The sequence below is a fragment of the Corvus kubaryi genome, unplaced genomic scaffold (genome assembly GCF_017639235.1).
Source record: "Corvus kubaryi isolate FWS band 111438036 unplaced genomic scaffold, C.kubaryi_AGA036_p1.0 37387, whole genome shotgun sequence".
NCBI lineage: Eukaryota > Metazoa > Chordata > Aves > Passeriformes > Corvidae > Corvus > Corvus kubaryi.
In genome coordinates this window covers 7,548,983-7,571,454 of record NW_024581129.1, presented here as the reverse complement: position 1 = coordinate 7,571,454, position 22,472 = coordinate 7,548,983, and the positions used below count along the sequence as shown (strand labels likewise).

The window sequence follows — 22,472 nt, the reverse complement described above, 5'->3', positions numbered from 1 at the left end:
CTGAGCCTGCAGATCTGGGGGGAATTAGGAGCTGGAAGGAGGGAAAACAGATTAGTGCCCGTGGAGGGAAATCCTTTACCCACAGGGCAAATCTGAAGCGACAGCGCCGTGCAGAGCAGCGGGGACAGCGCTGGGGGGGACCTGGGCGTGCCGGGACCTCGCTGGCCCCGCCGGCAAAGGTGAGCGGGACACCGAGATTTTGGGAGTGCAACCAACGCGTGGTTTGCTGCAGGGATTTGGGGGTCGGGGACTTCGGGGCTCACCGGGAGAGCTGTCCCCAGCCAGGCTGCGCCGTGCGGGACAGCGGGGGGTCCTCGCAGGGAGAAGTAGCCGAGTGTTTGGCCACAGAGCCCCCCGCGCTGGCACCGACTGTCCCTTAAACTGCTATTTCTGATTTTCTCCTCGGCTTCCTCGGCACTGAGGGATCCCAGGGCTTAGCACGCTAAGAGGTTTTAGGGAATTACGCGTCCTGCTGCGGCACCAGCAGGAGGGGCGTCTGCATCTCTTCATGGACCACGCGGTGATCCGGCCTCCCCTCGGCTCCGGCACGGGCCGTGCTGCCGGCAGCGATGGACGGGGTGGGAAACAACCTCCCCGGAAACCCTGGGACAGCTGGCAAGGGGTTGGGCACAGCCTGAGGAAGGAGAGCTGTGGGGACCTGCTCTGCACAGCCGGAGAGTGAGCACAACATGGTGGAGGGTCTGCTGCAGGGGACTGCTGCAGGGGATTGAAACCCACTTCTTCCTCTTCCTCCTCCCCCTCTGCCTGTCCTCTCCAGCTCCTTTCTGGCAGGTTCTCCTGCACAAATCTCCTTCTGAGCAGCAATCCCCAAGCATCTGTCCTCCCGTGCTGACACTGACACAAACACCTCCTACAAACCTCATGCATCTCTGTCACTATTCCCTGCCCAAACAGTCAAAACTGCAATTAATCCCCTTTTTTTTGTTCAGTCAGTGAGGTAATTGCTTTGTTTTCCTCCATTTTTAAGTGATTTGAGCACTTTAAACACTGACAGCAAATTTTAATCCTTGCAATAACTGAGTTCTGGGATCCCAAGTGAATTGAGGTGGTTTCCACAAAGACCTTCCACCAGACTTTTGACCAGATCAGACTTTTTTGACTGATTTTCACAGCACTTGGACTGAATGAGCTTCATCCCTCTCAGTCTCAGCCTCTGTCCAGGTATTTGCTGGCTGGTTGTCCTTGAGGACAGCCTGTAAGGGCACCAAGAGTGGACGAACTCCTCGGCAGTGTCGCTGCTGGTCCCAGTGTGGTGGCACTCGCTGCAGCTCCTGTCCTGGCTGTGCCCAGGGACCGTGGCACACAGATCCTGCCTGGTCTCCCACAAATAAACCACCTCGTGCCCACCCCAGCCCCTTCTGTGCTGCCAGACTTGCCAGGTGACATTCAGTGACCCAAGCCAAGCTATTTTTATACCTGCAGAAATTTTGCTGTCTCAGTAGGATGGGGGAAAGTGGCTTTTTCCATCCATCCTCCATCAGGAGCCAAGTGTCTCAGGCTGCACTCCAGGACAGCTGTGCCCCAGGAATATTTTGGCTGCATTTCTCCCTCTCATATCCTGTTTGGTGCATTTGAGGCCCAAGTGGATGCACTGGACTTACCAAGGGAAAAAAGAGACTTCCTGAAACTCAACCTCCTATCCTGCCTCCCACCAAGACGATTCATCTCCTCTTGGTGCCAAAGCCCCTGGAGCACCCCTGGAACGCTTACCTGTGCTGTCCAACCTCCAGCCAGCGGCACAAGGGGACCCAGAGCTGGGAAAACCATCCCAGCAGTTTGGGAGCCTTTGGATCGGTGACGCGGCGGCCGCGACCGGACGAGTTTCTCTGGCAAATTCCAGGCAGGCACCGTAACCCAATCGGCCCTCGGCGGGAGCGCCGGGCGGTTTCAGTTGTCAGACCCCACGGAGGGACGGGCACAGCGCTGGATGCTGCGTGTTCCCACCTCATCCCGGCCCCAGGAGAGATTCAGCAGCTGCGGGAGCGAACCCCCCTCACCTGGGACCGGGTGGGATGAGGAGGATCCGGGTTGCAAGGGAATATAGTGCTCAGAGCTCTGAGAAGGCACAAGGGTTTTGCTTTAGCGACTCCGCCAAAAGCCACAAAACTGAGGGAATTTTTGGCGATTCCTAAGGAATGACACAGGATGGGCCAGGGCAGTCGGCGGCGATGCTCTGGGAAGACGGAAGCAGCACATCAGCCGCACAGGGCTCACACGGTAACGAGCTGCCCGGGACTGCGAGAACGCGACAGCTCCGGGATTTATAGACTGATTTCACTGATGTTTTTACGGCTTTATCTCTCCTCAGCCGCCGCGGCGCGGGGGCTGTGGTGGTGCCCCGGCTCCTGGCGGAGGTGAGCCCCGGTTCCCCGCCGGGTCTGGGGCTCGGCCGGGCCGCCCGGGGCCGCCGGGGCGCCGGAGGGCGCTGGAAGCGCCGGGAACGCCGGAGCGGCGGCGCTTCCGCAGGGCCGCGGCAGCTCCGGGCCCTGTCCCCCGGTGACCCCCGTGTCCCCCGGGGCTGGAGCGTGTCCAGGGAAGGGAACGGAGCTGGGGAAGGGGCTGGAGCACCAGGAGCGGCTGAGGGAGCTGGGAAAGGGGCTCAGCCGAGAGCAAAGGAGGCTCAGGGGGAGCCTTGTGGCTCTGCACAACTCCCTGACAGGAGGGGGCAGCCGGGGGGGTCGGGCTCTGCTCCCAAGGGATGGGAAAAGGGGAAATGGCCTCAGGCTGTGCCGGGGAGGGTCAGGATGGACATCAGGAGGGATTTCTCCATGGAAAGGGTGGTCAGGCCTTGGCAGGGGCTGCCCAGGGAGGTCTGGAGTCCCCATCCCTGGAGGTGTCCAAGGAATGTCTGGATGTGGCGCTCGGTGCTCTGGGCTGGTGACGAGGTGGGCATCGGGCACAGCTTGGACTCCATGGGCTTAGAGGTCTTTTCTAGCCTAAAGGATTCTGTGTTTCTGCCTTAGCCCTCACAGGATTGAGGTCACTGTTGTATGTATTTCTGGGTGCTGCTGGAGGGGCCCGGGGGGCTCTGCCTGGGCTTAGGGAATCCCAGGCCCTGCTGCAGGGACCTGGCACGCAGGGGTCTAACAGCTGCTTCTGTTACATTCCAGGGCTTGGGATGGACTTCCTGACACTCTTCCTGATTTACCTGTGCTTTGTGCTCACTGTCACTGCCCTGCTCTGCCTCTGCTCAGGAAGGAAGGAGAGTTTCCTCACAAGGAGTGTCGACAAGGCAAGCCAGGTAAAGCACTGGGCTTCCAGGTAAAGAATGAACTTTCAGGGGAATGATCATCTCCCGTTCTGATAATCTGCCCTCCTCTGTTGTGCTAAAATTAGTGCAACTGCTATATTTTTTCTCAAAAAAAAAAAGCCAGTGTGTGTGTTTACTACTAATCTAATGCATCCTTTTAATGTATGCTCTCAAGGAAGTGGGATAGGAAGTAGAAATACACTTCCTCTGAGATGATTAAATCCTGCCCAAGCAGGTAATAAAAACCATTTGGGTCTCCCAGCTCCCATTCCTGCCTGTGCCTGTCTGGGGTGAGGATGGAGCCTCTCACAGTGCCAGAAGCACCTTGTCCAGTGACACCACAACACTTCAGCTTTGAGAAATTAAATAAGAATCAGGCCCCAGGAATTTGCAGTTTCGTGGTATTGGCTGCTGACATTGAGAGGAAAAAGGTGGGGGAGGTTTGAGGATTAAAATAGGGAGAGAATTATGAGTGGTGGCAGATATTTTAGGGGAAGCTCTTTAATGTGTGTACTAATGCTGCAGGCTCTTGTTTGCTAAGAAAGAGGGAGGAATGAAGAGCTTTAAAAGAGGATTAAAAATTGGCATTTTTTTGTTAAAATGGGATATTGGAAAAGTACCAGTTCATTTTTCTGTCTGTTGGGCTGTGTCTGAATGAAAAGGGAAAAAAAGCTGTAATATTCCTGGAAGGTAAAGGATGAGAGAATTATCACTTAAATTGTAAATTGTATTTAATGCTGTTCACAGGAGTTCAGACAGACTTTTTTTATTACTGGTATTGTACTTCCTTTTGGTTTATAGACACACTGTGCAGAGAAATTGATTTTTTTCCCCCCATATCTTAATAGCTGCTGCTATGAAGTGTTTAAACAGCAGCAATTAAATTACTGCTGTGGTATGAAGCCACTGTCTGGAGGAATCTAATCAATACTTGTGCCTGGGAAATAAATACGTGTGAATATAATCAATATTTTACCTGGGATATAAATACAGGCAATGCTAAGTGAAAGATCACAGTACAAGATAAATATGAACCAATACAATACAAACCCCACAATATCAGAAAGGTCTGAAGCTCTTAGAGAGTGTCCAAAGGAGGGACACGAGGGTGATAAAGGAGGGACACGAGGGTGGTGAAGGGCCTGGAGGGGCCATGGAGGAGCAGCTGAGGGTGCTTGGCATAAGCCTGCAGTGTGTTTAAGTTTTCTGCAGGTTCTTTTCTGCTGGGTTGTGTTTCCTCTTGCAGCACACTTGAAAAAAACACTTATCCCTCGAACTGCCGAGCTGAGATGTACCAGTTCACACAAAAATATTTAGCATCTTCTCAGCTCCACATATGCTTTTTGCCTCCTGGTCTTTCACATCTGAGGCAAGAAGCTCTCACTGCATATTTTCTTTCCATGCCAGCTAGAAATAGGCTCAGCTGCTCTAATTCCTGAGCCATGTTGCTATAGAGATCTGTCAGCTCAGAGCAGCCGAGTCAGACAATTCCACAGGCACATCTCTGGCTGAGGGATTCACTCAATGAACACAGGCAGGTTCCTTCTTCAGCACGTCAAGCTGTGCTGGAAAGGGCAATTAGACATGGAGCCATCGGGCTGGATCAGAGCTGTAGCTGGAGAAACTGGATTTTTTGGGGGTTGTTTGGCTTGTGGAATTTTTTCTCTCTTTTCTGGAGGCCACAGGCCGTATCTCCCCCCTTTGCTTATCTCCCCCCTTTGCTTATCTCCCCTTGATCTGTCAGATGGGCTGATGGAGCATATTGTAGCTGGGGAATTGCTCAGTTTTATCCCCTGCTTAACCCATCCCCACCCTACACCCACCCTAAGCTCCTTAGAACTTTCACACATTAACCCAGATATGTTTGCTTGGGCCTGGGGTGCTCCCAGGAATATGGAATCTCACTCCCATGTGGAAAACCCCAGCAGCATTCCTGCCTCTCTTCTTTCTTAATGGAAAGGGTGGTCAGGCATTGGAACTGCCCAGGGAGGTTTAGAGTCCCCATCCTTGGAGGTGTCCCAGGAAGGACTGGACAAGGCACCCAGTGCTCTGGGCTGGGGACAAGGTGGGGAGTTGGCACACAGGTTGGAAATGAGAATCTTGGAGGGCTTGTCCAAGCTTAGTGATTCCAGGATTCTGTGATTCTCTGTGTTTTGGTTGGACTGGAGGATCTCAAAGGTCTCTTCCCCCCTTTATTCTGTGGTGAGAAGCTCAGATGCCCCTGAAAAGGAGCCTCCTCTATGGTGCTGTGGCTGTGCAGATCCAGAACTGAGGGATGAGGGACTTGTATTAGATCTGAACTTGCCCCAAGGCAGCAGTGATGGTCAGGTAACAGAGCTTCATTTCCCTCAGGTGTTGTCACTGGTGATCCCCACCCAGCTCCAGAGAGTGACACACAGGACACTGCACAGGCTCTTCCACACAAGGTATTGCATTTTTATGCCTTTGACATTATTTTTTACTCCTATTTCTGGTTACTGTTGGGATCTCCTGCCACCGTGAGAGCTCTCAGTATTACCCTTGGATATTCTCTCTCTATTTGAGATGCCTGTCAGGGATTACAGATTCCCTTTGATGTTTGCCACGCTGTTGTCTCTCCCTTCCTTGGTCATTGTTTAGAAGGTGGAACCCTGAAATGTTTGAACATATTGAGAAACAAAGATAATGTGGCTCAGTAACAGATGTTGGTCACACTGGTGGGATCCTGCATCCCCACAGGAATTACCACAGTCTCTCTGGCAGTTGCAGATGGAGTCAGACAGACTCTCAGTCTCCATCCTCTCTCTCAAATCCCATTAGTCTCAGTCCAGCAGCCTGGATGTCCAGGTGGCTAAGGGGGAAGCCGCACAGCTGCCAGTGTGCGGTCTGCTGGATTCAGGTGGATTTTGTAGTGTCTGTAAACTCTGGTGCCTCAGGAATGATTTAAATACCGTTTCTCTGGGGACAGAAGCTCAGTGTGACAGTGACTTCAGGGCTGTGAATCTACAGCTGTGCTGTGAGTGCTGTGGTTGTTTTGTGCCTGTTCTGCTGATCCTGTGCTCTAACACAGCCTGAGACAGAGAGGTGACACTGTCACATGTGCTGGGGGCACTGGGACCCTCCACACGCTCTGGAACTGGTGTTCGCCACTGCCCACCTCCTGCCACACCTATTTTCTAACAGCTGGTTATATTATTGCAGAGTTTTTAAGATTATTTTGGGGGATTTTTTTTGCTTTCAGAGTAGCAAATGTCTTCTGGCAGAATGTTTTGTGGCCTATTGCTGTGGCATATTTTGTCAGCAGTGAGTGATTATAAGACTTTGTACTGACAGGGAAAAAAAATCCAAAGGATATGTGAATAAAGCAGGGAATTTAGCTGACATATTTAAAGGAGTGTATGTGGGAAGAAGAGAAGGAGAAGCCAGTGGATGGAGAAGACACTATTAATATGCAATCCAAGCTGGCCTGAAAACCTAAAAGAGGTGTCTCCTTGCATTTGGAAAGTCTTTGATCACCTCTGAGTGTACTTGACCTGTTAATCAGGATGCTGAGTGTTAAATAGACTGTCCCCTTTCCTTTCCAGGAGCTGTTTGTTTGTGGTCCTGCACATAGCCCTGCAGGCTGCAGTGTTTGGGGAATACACCTGGGAAGTGTTTGTGTACTGCTGGGAGCTGCAGTTCCACATCCTCCTCCTCCTCCTGCCCTACCTGCTGCTGGCTGGGAATGTGGGCTGCTTCCTGCTCTGCTCCCGGGCCAATCCTGGTAAGATCATGCTCGTGCTCTTTGAAAACAGAAAAAATGCTACAAATCCCATTTTTAGTTGTTTTTCTTGTCTCTTTCACAGGTATAGTAACAAAATCCAATGCTGCATCACTGGTTAAGGTTTATGCCTATGATGGGGTGTTGTTTCAGAGAGGCCTTGTGTGTCCCACGTGCACCGTGGAGAAGCCAGCCAGGTCCAAGCACTGCAGTAAGGATCTGAAATTCCTTGATAAGCATGAAAATAACACTTTCCCAAAGGAATTCTCCTCCAGGAGCTGCAGTCCCAACTACAGCTGTTCTGTTATCAGCTCAGTGCTCACAGGGCTGTGTTTGTTTTCCTGGGGTCCCAGGTAACAGCTGCATTTGCCCATCTGTGGAGCTGGTTGGGTGCTGTTTCTTCTCACAGAAATTACCAGTTCTGAGGGATAATTTAGGGTCAAGAACAGCCAAGCTTGTGAGCAGCTGGAATTTAAAAGAGAAATTATTACCTGTCAAGACCTGGGTTCAGGATTTTGTGTTTCATAGAGTCACAGAGTTCTGGAATGGTTTGGGCTGGGAGGGATCTTTAAAGTCCATCTTGTTTCACCCCCTGCCAGGGGCAGGGACACCTTCCACTATCACAGGTTGCTCCAAGCCCTGTCCAGCCTGACCTGGAACACTGCCAGGGATGAGAAGTCCACCACCTCTTTTTATCATCTAAAATAAAGGTGGGAGCTACAATCTCTACCTTTCAGGTGCTTTGCCAGGCAGTACTGTTAGAGAAACCAAGTCTTGGAGCTGCAGTTTTGGTGAATAAAAGAGATGGGATACATTGTTTTTCTTAAGATACCCAACCAAAATTAATTTATTTGCTTGAAAAGCTGCCAGCTAAACCCTGACTGTAACTCCCACATATTTTCATCTTAAAAACCACGTAAAGATCAAACTGCTTACTTAAAAATGAAGTGCCAACACACTCGTTTTGCCCCTCGAGGTGTCTGCAGGACGTGTGTGCATCGCTTTGACCACCACTGTGTGTGGGTCAACAACTGCATCGGCGCCTCCAACGCCGGCGTTTTCCTGCTGTACCTGCTCTCCCTGACAGCCACAGCCGGAGCCGTGGCTGCTGTCACGGCTGCATTCCTCATCCAGGTGCTGCTGCTCTCCAACATCATGCACAGCACCTACCTGGATGCCCAGGGACAGGAGCACGCCGTGGAGATTCCCTTCCTCATTCAGGTCAGTTCATGCTGTAACATGTTGTGTCTCACACTTTGCTGGCAGGAATGTTGTCCTGTTCCCCCAGCATGGGGACAGACTGCAGGGTTTTGGGACAGACTGCAGGTTTTTAGCTGGTTTACACATGTAACTAGATTTAGAAAACTGCCACTGCAGAATACTTTAAAACTGGGGGATTTTTCTCACAGTATTTCCCATCCTTCATATTCCTGTCTCCAGGATCGGTCACTCAGCAGATCTGATTTAGAGAGAAGGAATTTACATTCCAATCACCAGCTGATGTAGTTTAGGAAACAGCTGAGAGTCCCTGAGGTATCTTAGTGGAGATGTTAAACAGGACCCACCACCCTGGAATGTGGATACAGTTCCATGTGCACACACAGATGTGCATTCCAGCTGTACTCATGGGATTCAACCCTCCCATTTTTTAACTTATTTTTCTCTTTTTCTGCAGCACCTTTTCTTGACTTTCCCTAGGATTGTCTTCATGCTGGGGTTTGTCATCCTGCTCACTCTTGTCCTGGGTGGATATTGCTGCTTCAGTCTGTATTTGGCCCTCACCAACCAAACCACCAATGAATGGTGCAAATCCCGAAGATTGAGGGGTTCCCATCTCCCACAGCAGCCTCATGACAGACCCCTCATCTACAAAAACATTTATTCTAAAGGGATCTGGAGGAATTTAAGGGAAATCTTTAACCCTCCTACAGTGTTGGAAAGGAAGAAGAAAACATGAAGATATTATTGTTTCTCTGGGCATTTTTAAATGTTTTCTACAACTTTAGTTCAGCAGTGGCCTTGGCTGCCCCAGACAGATTTTGGAACAAGATTACTGCAGAATTCACATATTGGTGCCTCAGCAGAGCATCATTTGAGCTCCCCCACTCAGCAAGACTCAAGGCCAGCTCAGCCCTGGCCCCTGGCTACAGGGATTTGGTCCATCTTCCCAAAGTGAATCTTTCTCACTGGGAAAGGCTAACACAGAGCTCCTGTGAATTTGAGGAAGCAGCATCTTTTTGTGAGTCCCTTTCTTTGGGAAACAATTGACTCATTACTGTTAACAATGACTACAACAGGCTGTGTGTGTTTAGCTGAAATTATTTCTGGCAGGATCTTACCTGCAGAAACCATGTCCTACTGCAGCTTTGTGGCATTAATTTCAGGAAGGAAATTAAAAGTGTTCCTGTTCTCCTCTCCTTCCAGAAATTCTTCAGTTTGAGTACAATAGAAGAGAAATTGGGAAAAAATATCGTAGGAACTTTAAATTATTTTATTTTTAAAAATGTATTTATTTACATGCCGAATCTGTACAATATGCAATTAAAAATCATATATGGTTTAAAAAAACCAAATTCCTATACAATATGGCTTTCCAGCCCCCAGGCTGGCTCTCAGAGCAGCCTGGCTGGCATTGCAGGGCACAATAATGCATTCACAGACCAGTACATAAGGCTACTTGTCCAGGATATCAAAGAAAAGAGAAATACTGCAGTACCATGCCTTGGGAGGCCTGAAGGAGTGAGGTTAAAGGCATGAGAGTGGTTCAGTGGTGCTCAACACACACCACAACTCCTTAGGTTTGGTTTTCTCAACTTGTTTTAAATGCATATATTTAAATAATCTCTCATGAGACCCCCACATCTTTGCTACACTTTCTGAATCCTTTTAAAAACCAGACCACTGCTGTCCCGTAGGCAGAGGGAACTGATGCCCAAAGGATCTTCCTTAATTCGAGGCTGCTGTACAGAATACTGAGTGCCACTTGTGACCTGTCAGTCTCCTCAGTGCCACCAGGCCAAGGGTTTCATTCCTGGTATTGGTTTTAGCCTGAGAACACCTCGGGCCTGTCCTATCCTGTTTTAGGCCTGCGCTATCCCATTTTGGGCCTGTACCATCCCGTGAAGCCACTTCCCTCCAGAACATTCCCCCCCTTTGCTCTCTGACCAGCCCCAGTGCCTGGAGGAGCCAGGCAGTTCTGCAGCTGCGCCATCCCTCACACGATCACCGTCTGCACCTCCACCTCGCCCTCCTGCGCGGCGGCGATCACGAACTCCCCCGCGTGCTCCATGATCTCGATGTCCTCGGACGCCACCATGGTGACGGTGGCCTCCTGCGTGGCCAGGCCGCCGTCGGTGGCCAGCACGGCGCCGTCACCGATGGCCGAGGCCAGGGTCATGGCCACCTGCTCGGTGAGGCTCTCGGGCGTGGCGATGGTGATGGTGTCGGCGGTGTCGGTGGCCGCAGCGCCCTCGGCCACAGTGACGTTCTGCACGATGATCTGGTGGCCGGAGTTGGCCTGGTTCACGATCTGCTGCACCACCTTCATGATGTGGCTGTCGACCTGCGAGGGGAGAGGGGTTGCACTGATGGTTGGTGCATTTACTGGGAGAATTAACAGCGATTATCACTGCAGAGATGCCTGACAACCACGGGGCAGTGACAGGAGCAGCTCTGCATTCCAGGCTGCTCCAGCTGTTCACCCCTCCTGTCACTGAAGGACTGCTTTACCTCATGTCTTGTTCCCTCTATTATTTCAGTAGCTTCGCTGGTCTCCATGTCTTCAGTAGAAGTCTGAAAAACAAAATAAAATAATTCCCTTTTTAGGTCATATAAAAAGATTTTTATCACCAAGATATAATTCACTAACATCTTACTGTTCCCCCACATGCAGTAGCTACTCCAAAGACAACTCCTTGACATTCCCTCCCAATCCCTTTATCAGGAACTACTTAAAATTAATGCACAATATTCACAAATAACTGAAAGACAATGTCCTCCCTCAGCAGGATTTGGCCAAGCAGCAGATTTTTCTCCTACTGGAGAGAAACTACCACAGCACTCAATTACTGAGCTGTGTTACCCCACTTGGATGAGAACTGTCTCTGTGTGATGGAGGGGATAAAGTGAAATACAGAATTCATTGCTTTTGGCAGCCTATGTTAGAAACAACAGAGATTGTCTGGGACAAAGTAAGATAAATAGAAATGGGAGAAAATACTAGGGAAAGCTGAAGCAAGGTTGTGAGGACCTAAAATGTGGTGTGGTCAAAAATTCTCAGGCTCAGCCTCCTGCTGAGCCACTGTCAGTCTTCCCTTCTCCTTTTCCTGCCCACACACGGCACTCTGGGAGGGTGGGGAAGCTCCAAGTGCTTTCCTTCCAAACAAGGCTAATCCTACTGACTCCTGGGGCCATGCAGGCAGCACAGAGCCTGTTTTACCTTCTCCCAAAAGGCTGGAGCAGGAACATGAACAACTGCAGCTTTTCCTGACCAAATCCTGCTAAATTCCCAATGAGCAGGCTGGCTGCCCTTTCTCACCTCGATGATGTATTCCTGAGTGTCTGCCACCACCGAGGAGAACTCCACCAGCACCGTGTGTGGATCTTCTGAAAGCACCGTGGCTGCTAAGTTGTCAGCAGACTGGCTTTCCTCAGACACTATCACTTCTTCCACCTCTTTCATAGCAAGGAGGCAGCCACCTGGATGGAATTCCAGAAAAACATCCTTTTTTGTGAGCATCTCCAATAGCAGCAGCACTAGCAAGGGGATGCCATGGACAAGTGACCAGTGTCACATGAGAGGTTCTTGGCCCACCAGGACAGGCCAAGGAACAGCCCAGAAGAGCCCATGTGACACCAGACAACTGAGCCTAGAGCAGAGCAGCTGCTTTTTTACGTCACCAATCTTCTGCTGATACATTTCAGTATCTCTCTCTTTTTTTTCCTCTCATAGGAAACTTTTTTTTTCCTCCAGTAAATTTGTATTATTCCTTTGGAATAACACCATCAGCACTACCTGAAGCGGAAATCCCTGCTTAGGAGCTAAAGGAGCAGCAAATCCAGTGCAACTAATCCCACCAAACCAGATTTTTGGTGAGGACTTTACTCAAGGCATTTTCCTCACGGAACATCCCCACTTCCACGCAGGTCATTAGATCCACCCTCCCCACCATTCCCACCCAGCCCAAGGGCAGCCTGTCCAAACCCAACCCCAGAGCAGCCTCTCCCCAGGGCAGCCCTGCTTACCTTTGGTTTTGAGGTGCCTGTTGAGGGTGCCGTGCTCGGCAAAGCCGCGCCCGCACTTGTAGCACTTGAAGGGCTTCTCTCCGGTGTGGTGGCGGATGTGGCGCACCAGGGAGCCCTTCTCCCGGAACCCCCGGCTGCAGAACTGGCACACGTAGGGCTTGTCCTCCAGGTGGGTACGGAAATGCACCTGCTGGGCGTTCTGCACGCACAGGGAGGCAAGGGAAGGGCTCAGAAAGGACACGGCAAACTCATGGATGCAGGGTTTAACTTCCAGGGTGGAACTCAACATCTCTTAGAGGACACAAGGGTTTGATTTTCTTGGGTGGTGGTTTAGGAATGGTACTCTCCAAGTCAGTGCTTCCACTGGGACTCTCCAAACCATGAGCCACTCGCTTGCTCCCCCTCTCCCTCTCCCCCTCCCCTTGCAGTGGGCTGGAGAGGAGAACTGGAGGCACAAAAGGTGAAGATCATGGACTGAGATAAGAACAATTTACCAGAAACAGAAATAAGAAAACAAACAACAGTACTGATGACAGAGGATACAAGAGAGAGGTGAGCAATTCACTTGCCCTGATAATAGACAGAAGGAACTCCTTTCCCCCGCACCAGAATGTTCTGGCCGTGCTCCCTCGTGGCTACTACAAAAACTAACCCAGTCCTGGCCAGAACCAGGACACTATTATTACATATTTGTTCCACACATTAAGGAACAGTTAGTTCAGAAATGTGATGGTTTTACAAAGACTGTCTTTCTTTTCCCCACTAAACCAAAATGTCTTTCTGCAGCTTCAGATCACAGAATCACTGAATGGTTTAGGTTGGAAAGAACCTTAAGGAACATCTTGTTCCACCCCTTGCCATGGGCAGGGACGCCTTCCACTATCCCAGGTTGCTCCAAGCCCCATCCAACCTGACCTTGAACACTTCCAGGGATGGGACAGCCAGAGTTCTCTGGGCATCCCATAAGAGGCAGGCAAGCTGACACTTGCTCTTTGAGGAGCAAAGCCAGGCCAATGTGGCGGTTTTGTGAGGGGGGCCCACCTTTGTCTTGTAGCGCTTGCCGCACTTGGGGCAGGCGTAGGGCCGCTCGTCCGAGTGCACCCTGCGGTGCCCCTTCACGTGGGCAATGGTCTTGTAGAGCTTCCCGCACTCCCCGCAGCGGAACCGCCGCTCGTTGACGTGCACCTCCTGGTGCTTCTTCAGCAGGTAGCCCTTGGTGAACTCCTTGCCACACTCCTCACACTTGAAAGGTTTGTATTCTAGAGGGACAGAGAGAAAGCGTGTGGTTGATCCAGGGCAACCCGCAGCATCTGGTACAGGTGTAACTGAATTCTTACAAAAAATCAACCTGGAGAAGGAGAGGAATTGTATTGTCAACCACATGTGTGGGCTTTCACAGAACCCCAAAATAGCTGGGGTTGGAAGGGACCTTTGGAGCTCATCCAGTCCAACCCCTGCCCAGGCAGGGTCACCTGGAGCAGGTGACACAGGAACATATCCAGGTGGGTTTGGGATGTCTCCAGAGAGGGAGACTCCACACCCTCCCTGGGCAGCTGTTCCAGTGTTCTGCCACCGTCATGGAAAGAGGTTCTTATGTTGAGGTGGAACTTGCTGTGTTTTAGTTTCTGGCCATTGCTCCTTTTCCTGTCATTGAACAGAGTCTGGCACTATCCTCTGACAGCCCTGGGAGAGATTTGTATGGATTGATGGGATCCCCCTCAGCCTTCCCTTCTCCAGACTGACCAGGCCCAGCTCCCGCAGTCTCTCCTCATCAGAGGAGCTGTACATGGCTGAGGTCACTGAGCCACAGCTCATCAGACAACAGCCCCAGCAGTACTTTACCTGTGTGACTCTTGCTGTGTGTTTCCAGGGCAGCAGCTTCACTGAAGGCTTCATTACAGTGAGAGCAAACGTAACGTTTGTACCCGTTGGTTCTTTCTGCAGGTGTCTGTTGGAGAGAAAATGAGAATACCGCTTTTCTTTTTTGTACTGGTGTGTCCAGTTAGGATTGCTACCCAAATTCCCAATTAAGCACTCCAGCTTTGACAGGAAAGAGATCTCTGTGATGGAAAGGGACAGCATGTGTGTGAAGTAATATTTCCCTTAAATCACACCTGCACAATCTAAAACCTGACACAAAGCCACAGGCACAGCAGAGACACGTGAGGACAAGAGTGCTGCCCACAACCAAATACAGACAAGGAAGGTTAAAAAGTTAATCTGTTGATGGAATACAAACATACAGACTCTGCTTGTTCCAGTTTAACACACTGCTCCCCACATGGCTCCTCTTCTACTTCCACCCCTTTGTTTTCCAGCTCTTCTGGAGCAGCTGCCACAGGTTCATCTGGCTTCTGCACCTCCTCCACAGCCACTCTCTCGATGACAATTCCCGAATTCCTCATGGCCTGCCTCAGCAGGTTCTCACTGTTCACTTCCCCCTCGCACGGCAGCTCCTCGGGATGTGACTGCTGAAGGAACAAAGAGGAAGTTTGGCACAGCAAATCCACAGTTTTCTTACAGCAACACTGCTGCGAGGGTCACTCTCTCTGGGGTGTCCAATGCTGTGCCACGGGTTTGAAAGATCAACCAGGGAACTGGGCTGAGGAGGAAGATGAGGTGGATCTGTACTGACAATCCAAGGGATGACAAGCCTCTGCCCCTACCACAGTCTTACAGCAGGGAATGGTCAACAAAAACATCCCCTCATTTTATATGATGTGGTGGTGAAGCCCCAGCCCCTGTAAGCTACACACAGTGCTCAGCTCAGCAGCAGAAAGAGGTGAGCAATTCGACTTCCCTGGGGCCCAGGAAAGAGCAGAGCACCTGCCCACATGGAAAACAACCAAAAGAACCACTTCATTCCACACTCAGATTTACTGTCAGCACCCAAGACACTTTTGCTCATGAGGTCAAATGTTCTTTGCGTGAAACACACGAAGGGTGTTTGAGACAAACCACACTCACATCTGGCTCCAGGGGTTTTGCATCCACCACAGGAAGTTCCTGCATCTGGACATGGACTTCATGGAGGACGTTGCCTTTTGCATCTGTCACAAGGTGGATGACAGGGGAGGCTTCGATGGATTCGCTCGCTATCGAGGACACCGTGTCTGTGTTGGAGCTGCAGGATCCTGCAAGGGATGAACCACGTGGGGAAATGCACCCCTCAGCAACTCCCTGTGCCCTAAAAAAATCTGCCTTAGAGCATGAGGGGCCTGTTAAAGCCACCTTTGTACCAGATTCTCAAACATAATCTTGAGTTCACATCCGGCTTCAAGGTAATAGCTTTGCTCTATAAATTACTTTTTTCTGGTGTAAAAAATATAACCTCAATACCACAGAAATACTTTTTTATCATAAATGAGAATCATGGAATGGTTTGGATTGGAAGGGATCTTACAGGTCATCCAGTTCCACCCCCTGCCGTGGGCAGGGACAACTTCCACTATCTATCCCAGGCTGCTCCAAGCCCTGTCCAACCTGGCCTTGGACACTGCCAGGGATGGGGCAGCCACAGCTTCTCTGGGCAACCTGTGCCAGAAGGAATTTATATTCCAAGTGCTGTGAGTGTTCGGCTTTATCAGACACGAGGCAGGTCCTGACAGCATCACTGACCTGATGGCAGATCATCTTTGTTGACAACTATTTCTTTGGTCATGTTGAAGCGAATTTTTTCAGTGCAAGGTGTCAGAGATTTAAGGTGTCGAGTCAAAGCTCCTGATTCCCGGAAGCTTTTCCCACATTTCTTGCATTTGTAAGGTCTTTCATCTGGAAATGACAAGAATCAAAGCAGCTACATTAAAGCCAGAAGTGCCAGGATCTGCTCTGTGTGACAAGCTGAAGAACATGTTCAGCTTTCTACAGCACACATGTGCGCCTATCCAGAATCTTTCCCTGCCTCCCAGCACCCCAAATGCTGGGGAGCTCAATGGTCTCAGCTCAGTGAAACATGGAAAGCAGCAAGGAATTCCACTGCAAGGCAAATGGATAACCACAGACAGCTCCAGTAACAAGGAACTGTTATTTTGGAGAACTTACCAGTGTGCCGCCGATGGTGTCGGATCAGAGACCCCTTTGTCCTAAAGGAAGTTCCACAGAGTTTACACTCATAGTCCTTCCTGCTGCTGTGAGTGATCATGTGAGCTTTGAGGATGCTGGCCTAGGGAAAGAATTTCCTTTAAGAGACATGCTAAACAGTTTAAAGTTTTTGGATTTCTGTAAAGAACAACAAGGCTCCTTGTGAAAGCAGAACTTCCCTCTGGGAAGTGTGGCAGGTAGTAAAGCACACTGTTCCCAAGTTTTGAGATCTCCTAGTTTACAGTCAGCCTAAATACCTCCCTAACCCACATCAGCAGAGGGGATACTCACAGTTTTAAATGTCTTCTGGCACAGCTCACACACGTATCGCCCTTCCTTGTTCACCTGCAGCTTCACCTTGATCAGCTCAGTGGAAATGTCCTGCTCCTGCTCCTCGGGGCTGCCCTGCTCCTCACTGACCTCCCCGTCCACGTGGCCATTTGGGTTCTCAAACACATGATCTCCTGCTACAATGACCTCCTTGATGTGCCCACTGCCTGGGAAAAGGTGGGGAGACAGTTGGGTTCTTTACAGGACAGAGCTTTACCCAACAAACCATCTACTGTTTCAGCATTTTGTGCAGACAGAAGGAGAAAAGGTATTTTAAACCTGCAACTCAAGTCTTTGCAACCTTCTCATTAGGGCAGCATAAAATGGGCACTTCCAGAATAGAGTTTAACATCTAATTTGTATTAATTAGTTGTATTAATTAAGCTGAAAGAGGGTAGATTTAGAAGAGATATTATGAAAGAATTGTTCCCTGTGAGGGTGGGGAGGCCCTGGCACAGGGTGCCCAGAGAAGCTGTGGCTGCCCCTGGATCCCTGGAAGTGTCCAAGGCCAGGTTGGACGGGGCTTGGAGCAATCTGGGAACAGTGGAAGGTGTCCCTGCCCAGGGCAGGGGGTGGCACTGGTTGGGCTTTAAGGTCCCTCCCAACCCAAACCACTCCATGACTATTCCAGGATCCTGATGTGGGGAGGATTGCAGGGCTGGCCCAGGGCTGCCTCCCAGAGCGCTGCAGGAACACCCAGCCCTAAATCCCAATGGCACAGAGATGTCACGCACCCAACCACAACCCAAAGCCACCAGAAGAGGACAGGTACCAAACCCCCCAGGGGTGTCAAGGCAGCACCTCAGAGCTCACCTACGATGGCCGAGGCGTTTCTGATCTCCTCTGCTATGGAAGATGCTTCAACAACAATGTGAGCAACAGTTATGGACTCCTCGACCGCAGGAACCACCTGCTGGCACAGAGCACGTTCAGCAAGCAGGTTCTGCTTATCTAAACACACTGCTCCCTCCCCTCCAACCCAACAGACCGTTGCATCCTAATCATTTCCAGCCCCGGCTCGGAGAAGCCGCTGTCACCTTTTGTCCTTCTTGGCCGAGGAGCCCGGCGAGCGCGTCGGGAGGGCGCTGGCAGCCCTTCTGCAGCTTGTGCTGCACGAACTCCTCCAGGGAGCTGAACTCCGACTGGCAGCGCCCGCACTTGTGCACGTCATCCTCGTCTGCGGGGGAAAACTCCGTCAGCGGGGCCAGGGCACCACGGGATCCCAGGATGGGGTCAGGGTGGAAGGGACCACGGTGGAGAACGTATTCCCACCTCCCTGCTCCAGCAGGGCCACCCCAGAGCACACGGCACAGGATCGTGTCCAGGCGGGCTGGAGCAGCTCCAGCGAGGGAGACTCCACAGCCTCTGCCGGCAACGTGATACACCCAGCACCGCCGCTCTGCCCGGCCCGCTGAGCTGCCGGGGAGTGCTGGAGCGGAGCGGGGCGATCCCGGGCGAGGCACATGGAGACCCCGCCGCCTCCCGCCCCACTGACAGCACCGGCCCGGCCCCCTCACCCGCCGGGCCCCTCGGGCCGCGCCGCCCCCAGGCCTGGCAGTGCCGGTCGGGGCCCTGTGAGGGCGGTACCTTGCTCGCCGAAGGGCGGCGGGAGGCCGATGAGGGCAGCGGAGGGCGCGGGGGGCCCGGAGCCCGCGGCCGCCGCGCCCCGGCCCGGCCCGGCCGCTTCTGCCGTAAGCGCCGCCGGCCCCGCGCCCGTTGCCATCGCGGCCCCCGTGTCGCAACGCGCCGCAAGATGGCGGCTTTACGGCCGTGTCGTCATAACAACGGGACGGGGCTCGGCGAGGAACGCGCCCGCCGCGCGGGGGTTCCGGACGCCGGTGGGCGGTGTCGGAGCACGGTCCCTCGGCTCCCCCCGGTCACCCCTGAGCCCTGAGCCCCGAGCCCCGGCGGAGCGGAGCCTGAGCAGTTACCGACGAGTCACCACAGCACTGCCTAACGCGTTACCTAACGAGCCCCGGGGCGCCCCGGCCAATAGCAGCGCGCGGGGGGCGGGCCCGCGGGCGGGGCGGCCAATGAGAGCGCAGCGAGCCGGGCGCCATCGGCGGCGACGTGCGGGAGGCCGGGAGGGGACACCGGGCGCCCGCTCCCGGCGGGGTGGGCGTGGCCGCCGGCGCCGCCGCCCAATGGGGACGCTGTCCGTGCTGAGCGCGGCCAATGGGGAGGCCCGGGGAGCGGGTGGCGCGGCCAATGGGGATCGCGGGGCGCTCGGGCCCGGCGGGGTGGCCATAGCAGACGCGATGTCGGCACCGGCGCGGCTGGTGGGTGAGGTCGGCCGGGCCGTGCTCGCCGACGTCGATACGCTGCTCTTCGACTGCGACGGCGTCCTGTGGCGGGGTGAGGCGGCCGTGAGCGGCGCGGCGGCGGCGCTGGGCCGGCTGGCGGCGGCGGGCAAGCGGCTGTACTACGTGACCAACAACAGCGGGCGGACGCGCGCGGCCTACACCGAAAAGCTGCGGCGCCTCGGGTTCCCGCCCGCCGAGCCCCGGCACATCGTCAGCTCGGCCTTCTGCGCCGCCCGCTACCTGCGTGAAGCGCTGCCGCCCGGCGCCGCCGCCTACGTGCTCGGCAGCCCCGCGCTCGCCGCCGAGCTGGAGGCCGTGGGCATCCCGCACCTCGGCCCCGGGCCCGCCGCCCTGCCGGGCCCCGCGCCCGCGGACTGGGTGCAGGCGCCGCTCGACCCCGCCGTGCGCGCCGTGCTCGTGGGCTTCGACGAGCACTTCAGTTACGCGAAGCTGTGCCAGGCGCTGCGGTACCTCATGCGCGGCGGCCCCGACTGTCTTCTCGTCGGCACCAACCGCGACCACCGGCTGCCGCTCGAGGGCGGCGCCGCCATCCCCGGTGCGCTGGGCGGGGGGCGTGGAGGGGGTGGTTCTGGATCCCCTGGGTCTGGGGGGGTCTTCGTGCTTAGCTCTGCGCCTCATCACACCTCGGTGTTGTGTTGATAAAACAGAAGAAGTTCCATGTCAACCTAAGGAAGAACTTCTTCCCATGGGGAATGGCAGAGCCGTGGAACAGCTGGCCAGGGAGGTCATGAAGTCTCTGTCTCTGGAGACGCTCCAAACTTGCCTACACACGTCCCTGTGTCACCTAATCTAGGTGACCCTGCCTTGGACTGGATGATCTCCAGAGGTTCCTTCCAACCCCTGCTATTCTGGGATTCTTTGAGGCAGCCTGGGTGTCCTGGAGCCTCTCCTTCACAGCACCCCTGAAAGAGAGAGAATCCTTATTGATTCTTTATTTGCAAATAGGAGTTCCCTTTTCACTCAGTGTGATGGAATTCCAAGCTCCTGGCAGGCTTTATGCACCACCTGTCCTGGGACCAACCTGTCCCTCTGCCTGTAAAGCTGAGGCTTTGCATTCCCAATGTCCTGAGCAGGTTCATCCTGGCTCCTGTGGATGCTGAGAGCCTTCTGCCCCTAATCCCTGCTCCCTGTTCCCCACAGGGACAGGATGCCTGGTGAAGGCCGTGGAGACGGCGGCGCAGCGTGAGGCTTTCATCGTGGGCAAGCCCAACCGCTTCATGTTCGACTGCGTGGCCAGCGAGTTCGACGTGGACCCCGGCCGCACCATCATGGTGGGGGACCGGCTGGACACAGACATCCTGATGGGCAATGACTGCCACCTCACCACGCTGCTCACCCTCACCGGGGTCACGACGCTGGACGAGGTGCGGGGCCACCAGGACAGCGACTGTCCTGCCAGGCACCGCCTGGTCCCTGATTACTACGTCGACAGCATCGCTGATCTGCTCCAGGTGCTGGGGGAGTAACAGGGCCGAGGCAGCAGCCCCGGTCATCACCCTGTGACAGTAACATGCGCACTAGATACTCCCCGGAGTTAGAACCCTTAGCTTTTCACCTCTCTGTCCTCTCAGTATGATTCTGTTTACATCTCAGTCTGAAATGCACTTTGGAACAAAGGGGGCATTACAGTGGCACCCGGGGCTGGGGCTTGGGGCTGGGTTTAATTATAAATGCATTGATCCAATGTTTGTGGTACTCCACGGCACAGGGTCCTCTGGGCTGAGTTCGGGAAATGGAGCTGGTTGATCTGAGGAGAAGGACCATGTCCTGGCCAGGCTGGGCCATGGTTCAGCCTGGTTTGTTCAGGGAAACGACTCTTGGGATGTGCAGTAACTGGTTTTGTTTGGAAACACTTGTGGAGCTGGTGTTTGCCCTTGGAGTGATTATTTTTCCCAACTGGGGCCGTGTTCAGGGGCACAGCCCCATGTCAGGTCGCACAAATTCATCTCCTTTGACCACTGCACATTGCACTTGTGCTGCAGATTGGGATGATCCCACACAATTCCAGACCATGGCTGCTGCACATGGTGTCTGTCCAAGGTCGAGTGTGTGTAAAGCACATGTACACACAGGCACTCCCTGAGCATAAAGATAGAGCAGAATATATTTAAATTATAAATAAATAGAGTCTATGATAATATATCTTGTTTCCCAGGAGGGAGAATGAGAAGAATGTACTTCACGGATTTAATTCTCCTAAACTGTTGCATTTGATAATGCAGAGAGTCTGTAGCCACACAGGACTGTCCTTCCCTCCTGCTGCTTCCCAGAAATCCCTGGATCAATTCATACCGAGCTCCTGCACTTCCCTCAGCATCAACAAGCCACTTGCCTTGGCTTTAGCTGCACAATCCCAATTCCTGCTCAGTCCATGCACTCAGTAGTGCCCAGGACAGCTGTCCACAGGGAACCCTGTGGGTCCTGGCTGTGTGTGACAATAGCACGTGCTTCCTTCCCATCCCTGAGGTTCAGATCTTCCGCGTGTGCTGGCATGGGCCAGGCACGATGGGTGGTGAGGAGGGGTGCTGGCTTGCTCAGGGATGATTCCATTTGATCTCCAGGTGGGATTGGGCAATGAGGGGCTCACCACAGGGTGGTTTTTGTGCTGCCCGAGTCCCACAGTGAAAGCTTTTGCATTACAGAATTAATTGAAAATTATATATGCAAATAACACGCTTTTATTCCATAGATTCCAGTATCTACAGTTCAATTTAAGCACTGTTTTCCTTCCTGCCCAGCTGAGGAGCTTGGGCAGTGCTGATGCCATTTCCTGCCTGGTAACTTGTCACCTTGTTTGTACAGCAATAACCCTGCAATCCAGAGGGTCTCGGTGTTCCCAGAGCATTGGCTGAACCTCTGAAAGGCTGTTTGTTTGTGATTTGGAGTTGTGGAAGGAAGTGGATAATCTCTTCCCTGCTTCTGTCTCCAGATGAAGGACTGCAAAGTCAGAGGCAGAACTTGCCCTTGATCTCAGTAACATGGAAATATGGACATTATGGACTCATTGCAGGTCGTGTCTGATGTAACTGTGGGTTTGGATTCAGTCTCTGTATCTGGTGCTTTTTGTGTCAGGATATGTCAGGAAAAGGCCAGGAGAGGTGTCCAGCGTCCCTCAGGCAGTTCTGTCCATGCCGAGGGCTCTCACTGGCAAGGGAGCCATTGCCTGGACTCGGGGATGCTGGAATGTGCTGGTGGCGGTGTCAGTCATGCTTCAAAACTCTGTTCTGACTTCCAAACAGTTCTTAATCCTCTACTTGAATTCCCATTAAACTCTCAAACCTGCTGTTCCCAGCGTTGTCTCCTTGTGTGGGCTTATCTCCGTGAGCTTCGGTGCAGCTGTGCAGTGGGAATGCTGGGAGTTAGGGATGCAGTTTGGAAGGGACCTTAAAGCCCATCCAGTGCCACCCCCTGCCACGGACAGGGACACCTTCCACTGTCCCAGGGTGCTCCAAGCCCTGTCCAACCTGGCCTTGGACACTTCCAG

The 22,472-nt window shown here is 52.9% G+C and overlaps 3 protein-coding genes across 10 annotated transcripts; 2 read left to right on the top strand and 1 right to left on the bottom strand.

The window, feature by feature from the left end:
• Positions 1 to 97: 97 nt before the first annotated feature.
• ZDHHC4 (zinc finger DHHC-type palmitoyltransferase 4) lies at positions 98 to 9,427 on the top strand. 6 transcript variants are annotated; one of them, XM_042037478.1, is made up of 7 exons: positions 98 to 179; positions 3,132 to 3,262; positions 5,624 to 5,697; positions 6,835 to 7,013; positions 7,096 to 7,221; positions 7,987 to 8,231; positions 8,686 to 9,427. In XM_042037478.1, exons 2-7 carry the CDS (start codon positions 3,140 to 3,142, stop codon positions 8,965 to 8,967), a joined length of 1,029 nt encoding a protein of 342 aa, XP_041893412.1. In that variant the 5' UTR covers positions 98 to 179; positions 3,132 to 3,139; the 3' UTR covers positions 8,968 to 9,427. The 6 variants fall into 6 exon arrangements, with proteins under 6 accessions (XP_041893412.1, XP_041893410.1, XP_041893414.1 ...); XM_042037476.1 differs by lacking the exon at positions 98 to 179 and adding an exon at positions 2,218 to 2,238; XM_042037480.1 differs by lacking the exon at positions 98 to 179 and adding an exon at positions 2,289 to 2,375.
• Positions 9,428 to 9,507: 80 nt separating this feature from the next.
• Positions 9,508 to 18,563, bottom strand: E4F1 (E4F transcription factor 1). 3 transcript variants are annotated; one of them, XM_042037468.1, is made up of 14 exons: positions 17,937 to 18,144; positions 17,702 to 17,841; positions 17,478 to 17,574; positions 16,626 to 16,831; positions 16,296 to 16,416; positions 15,873 to 16,025; positions 15,222 to 15,388; positions 14,498 to 14,722; positions 14,097 to 14,202; positions 13,296 to 13,513; positions 12,255 to 12,453; positions 11,548 to 11,708; positions 10,740 to 10,802; positions 9,508 to 10,572 (listed from the first exon to the last, which is right to left on the bottom strand). In XM_042037468.1, exons 1-14 carry the CDS (start codon positions 18,127 to 18,129, stop codon positions 10,225 to 10,227), a joined length of 2,397 nt encoding a protein of 798 aa, XP_041893402.1. In that variant the 5' UTR covers positions 18,130 to 18,144; the 3' UTR covers positions 9,508 to 10,224. The 3 variants fall into 3 exon arrangements, with proteins under 3 accessions (XP_041893402.1, XP_041893401.1, XP_041893403.1); XM_042037467.1 differs by having other exon boundaries at positions 9,510 to 10,572; positions 14,498 to 14,725; XM_042037469.1 differs by lacking the exon at positions 17,937 to 18,144 and adding an exon at positions 18,252 to 18,563 and having other exon boundaries at positions 9,512 to 10,572; positions 14,498 to 14,725.
• A 203-nt stretch (positions 18,564 to 18,766) lies between these two features.
• On the top strand, positions 18,767 to 22,271 carry LOC121669024 (phosphoglycolate phosphatase). Its single transcript, XM_042037475.1, has 2 exons — positions 18,767 to 19,523; positions 20,129 to 22,271. Exons 1-2 carry the CDS (start codon positions 18,809 to 18,811, stop codon positions 20,452 to 20,454), a joined length of 1,041 nt encoding a protein of 346 aa, XP_041893409.1. The 5' UTR covers positions 18,767 to 18,808; the 3' UTR covers positions 20,455 to 22,271.
• The last annotated feature ends 201 nt before the right edge of the window (positions 22,272 to 22,472 follow it).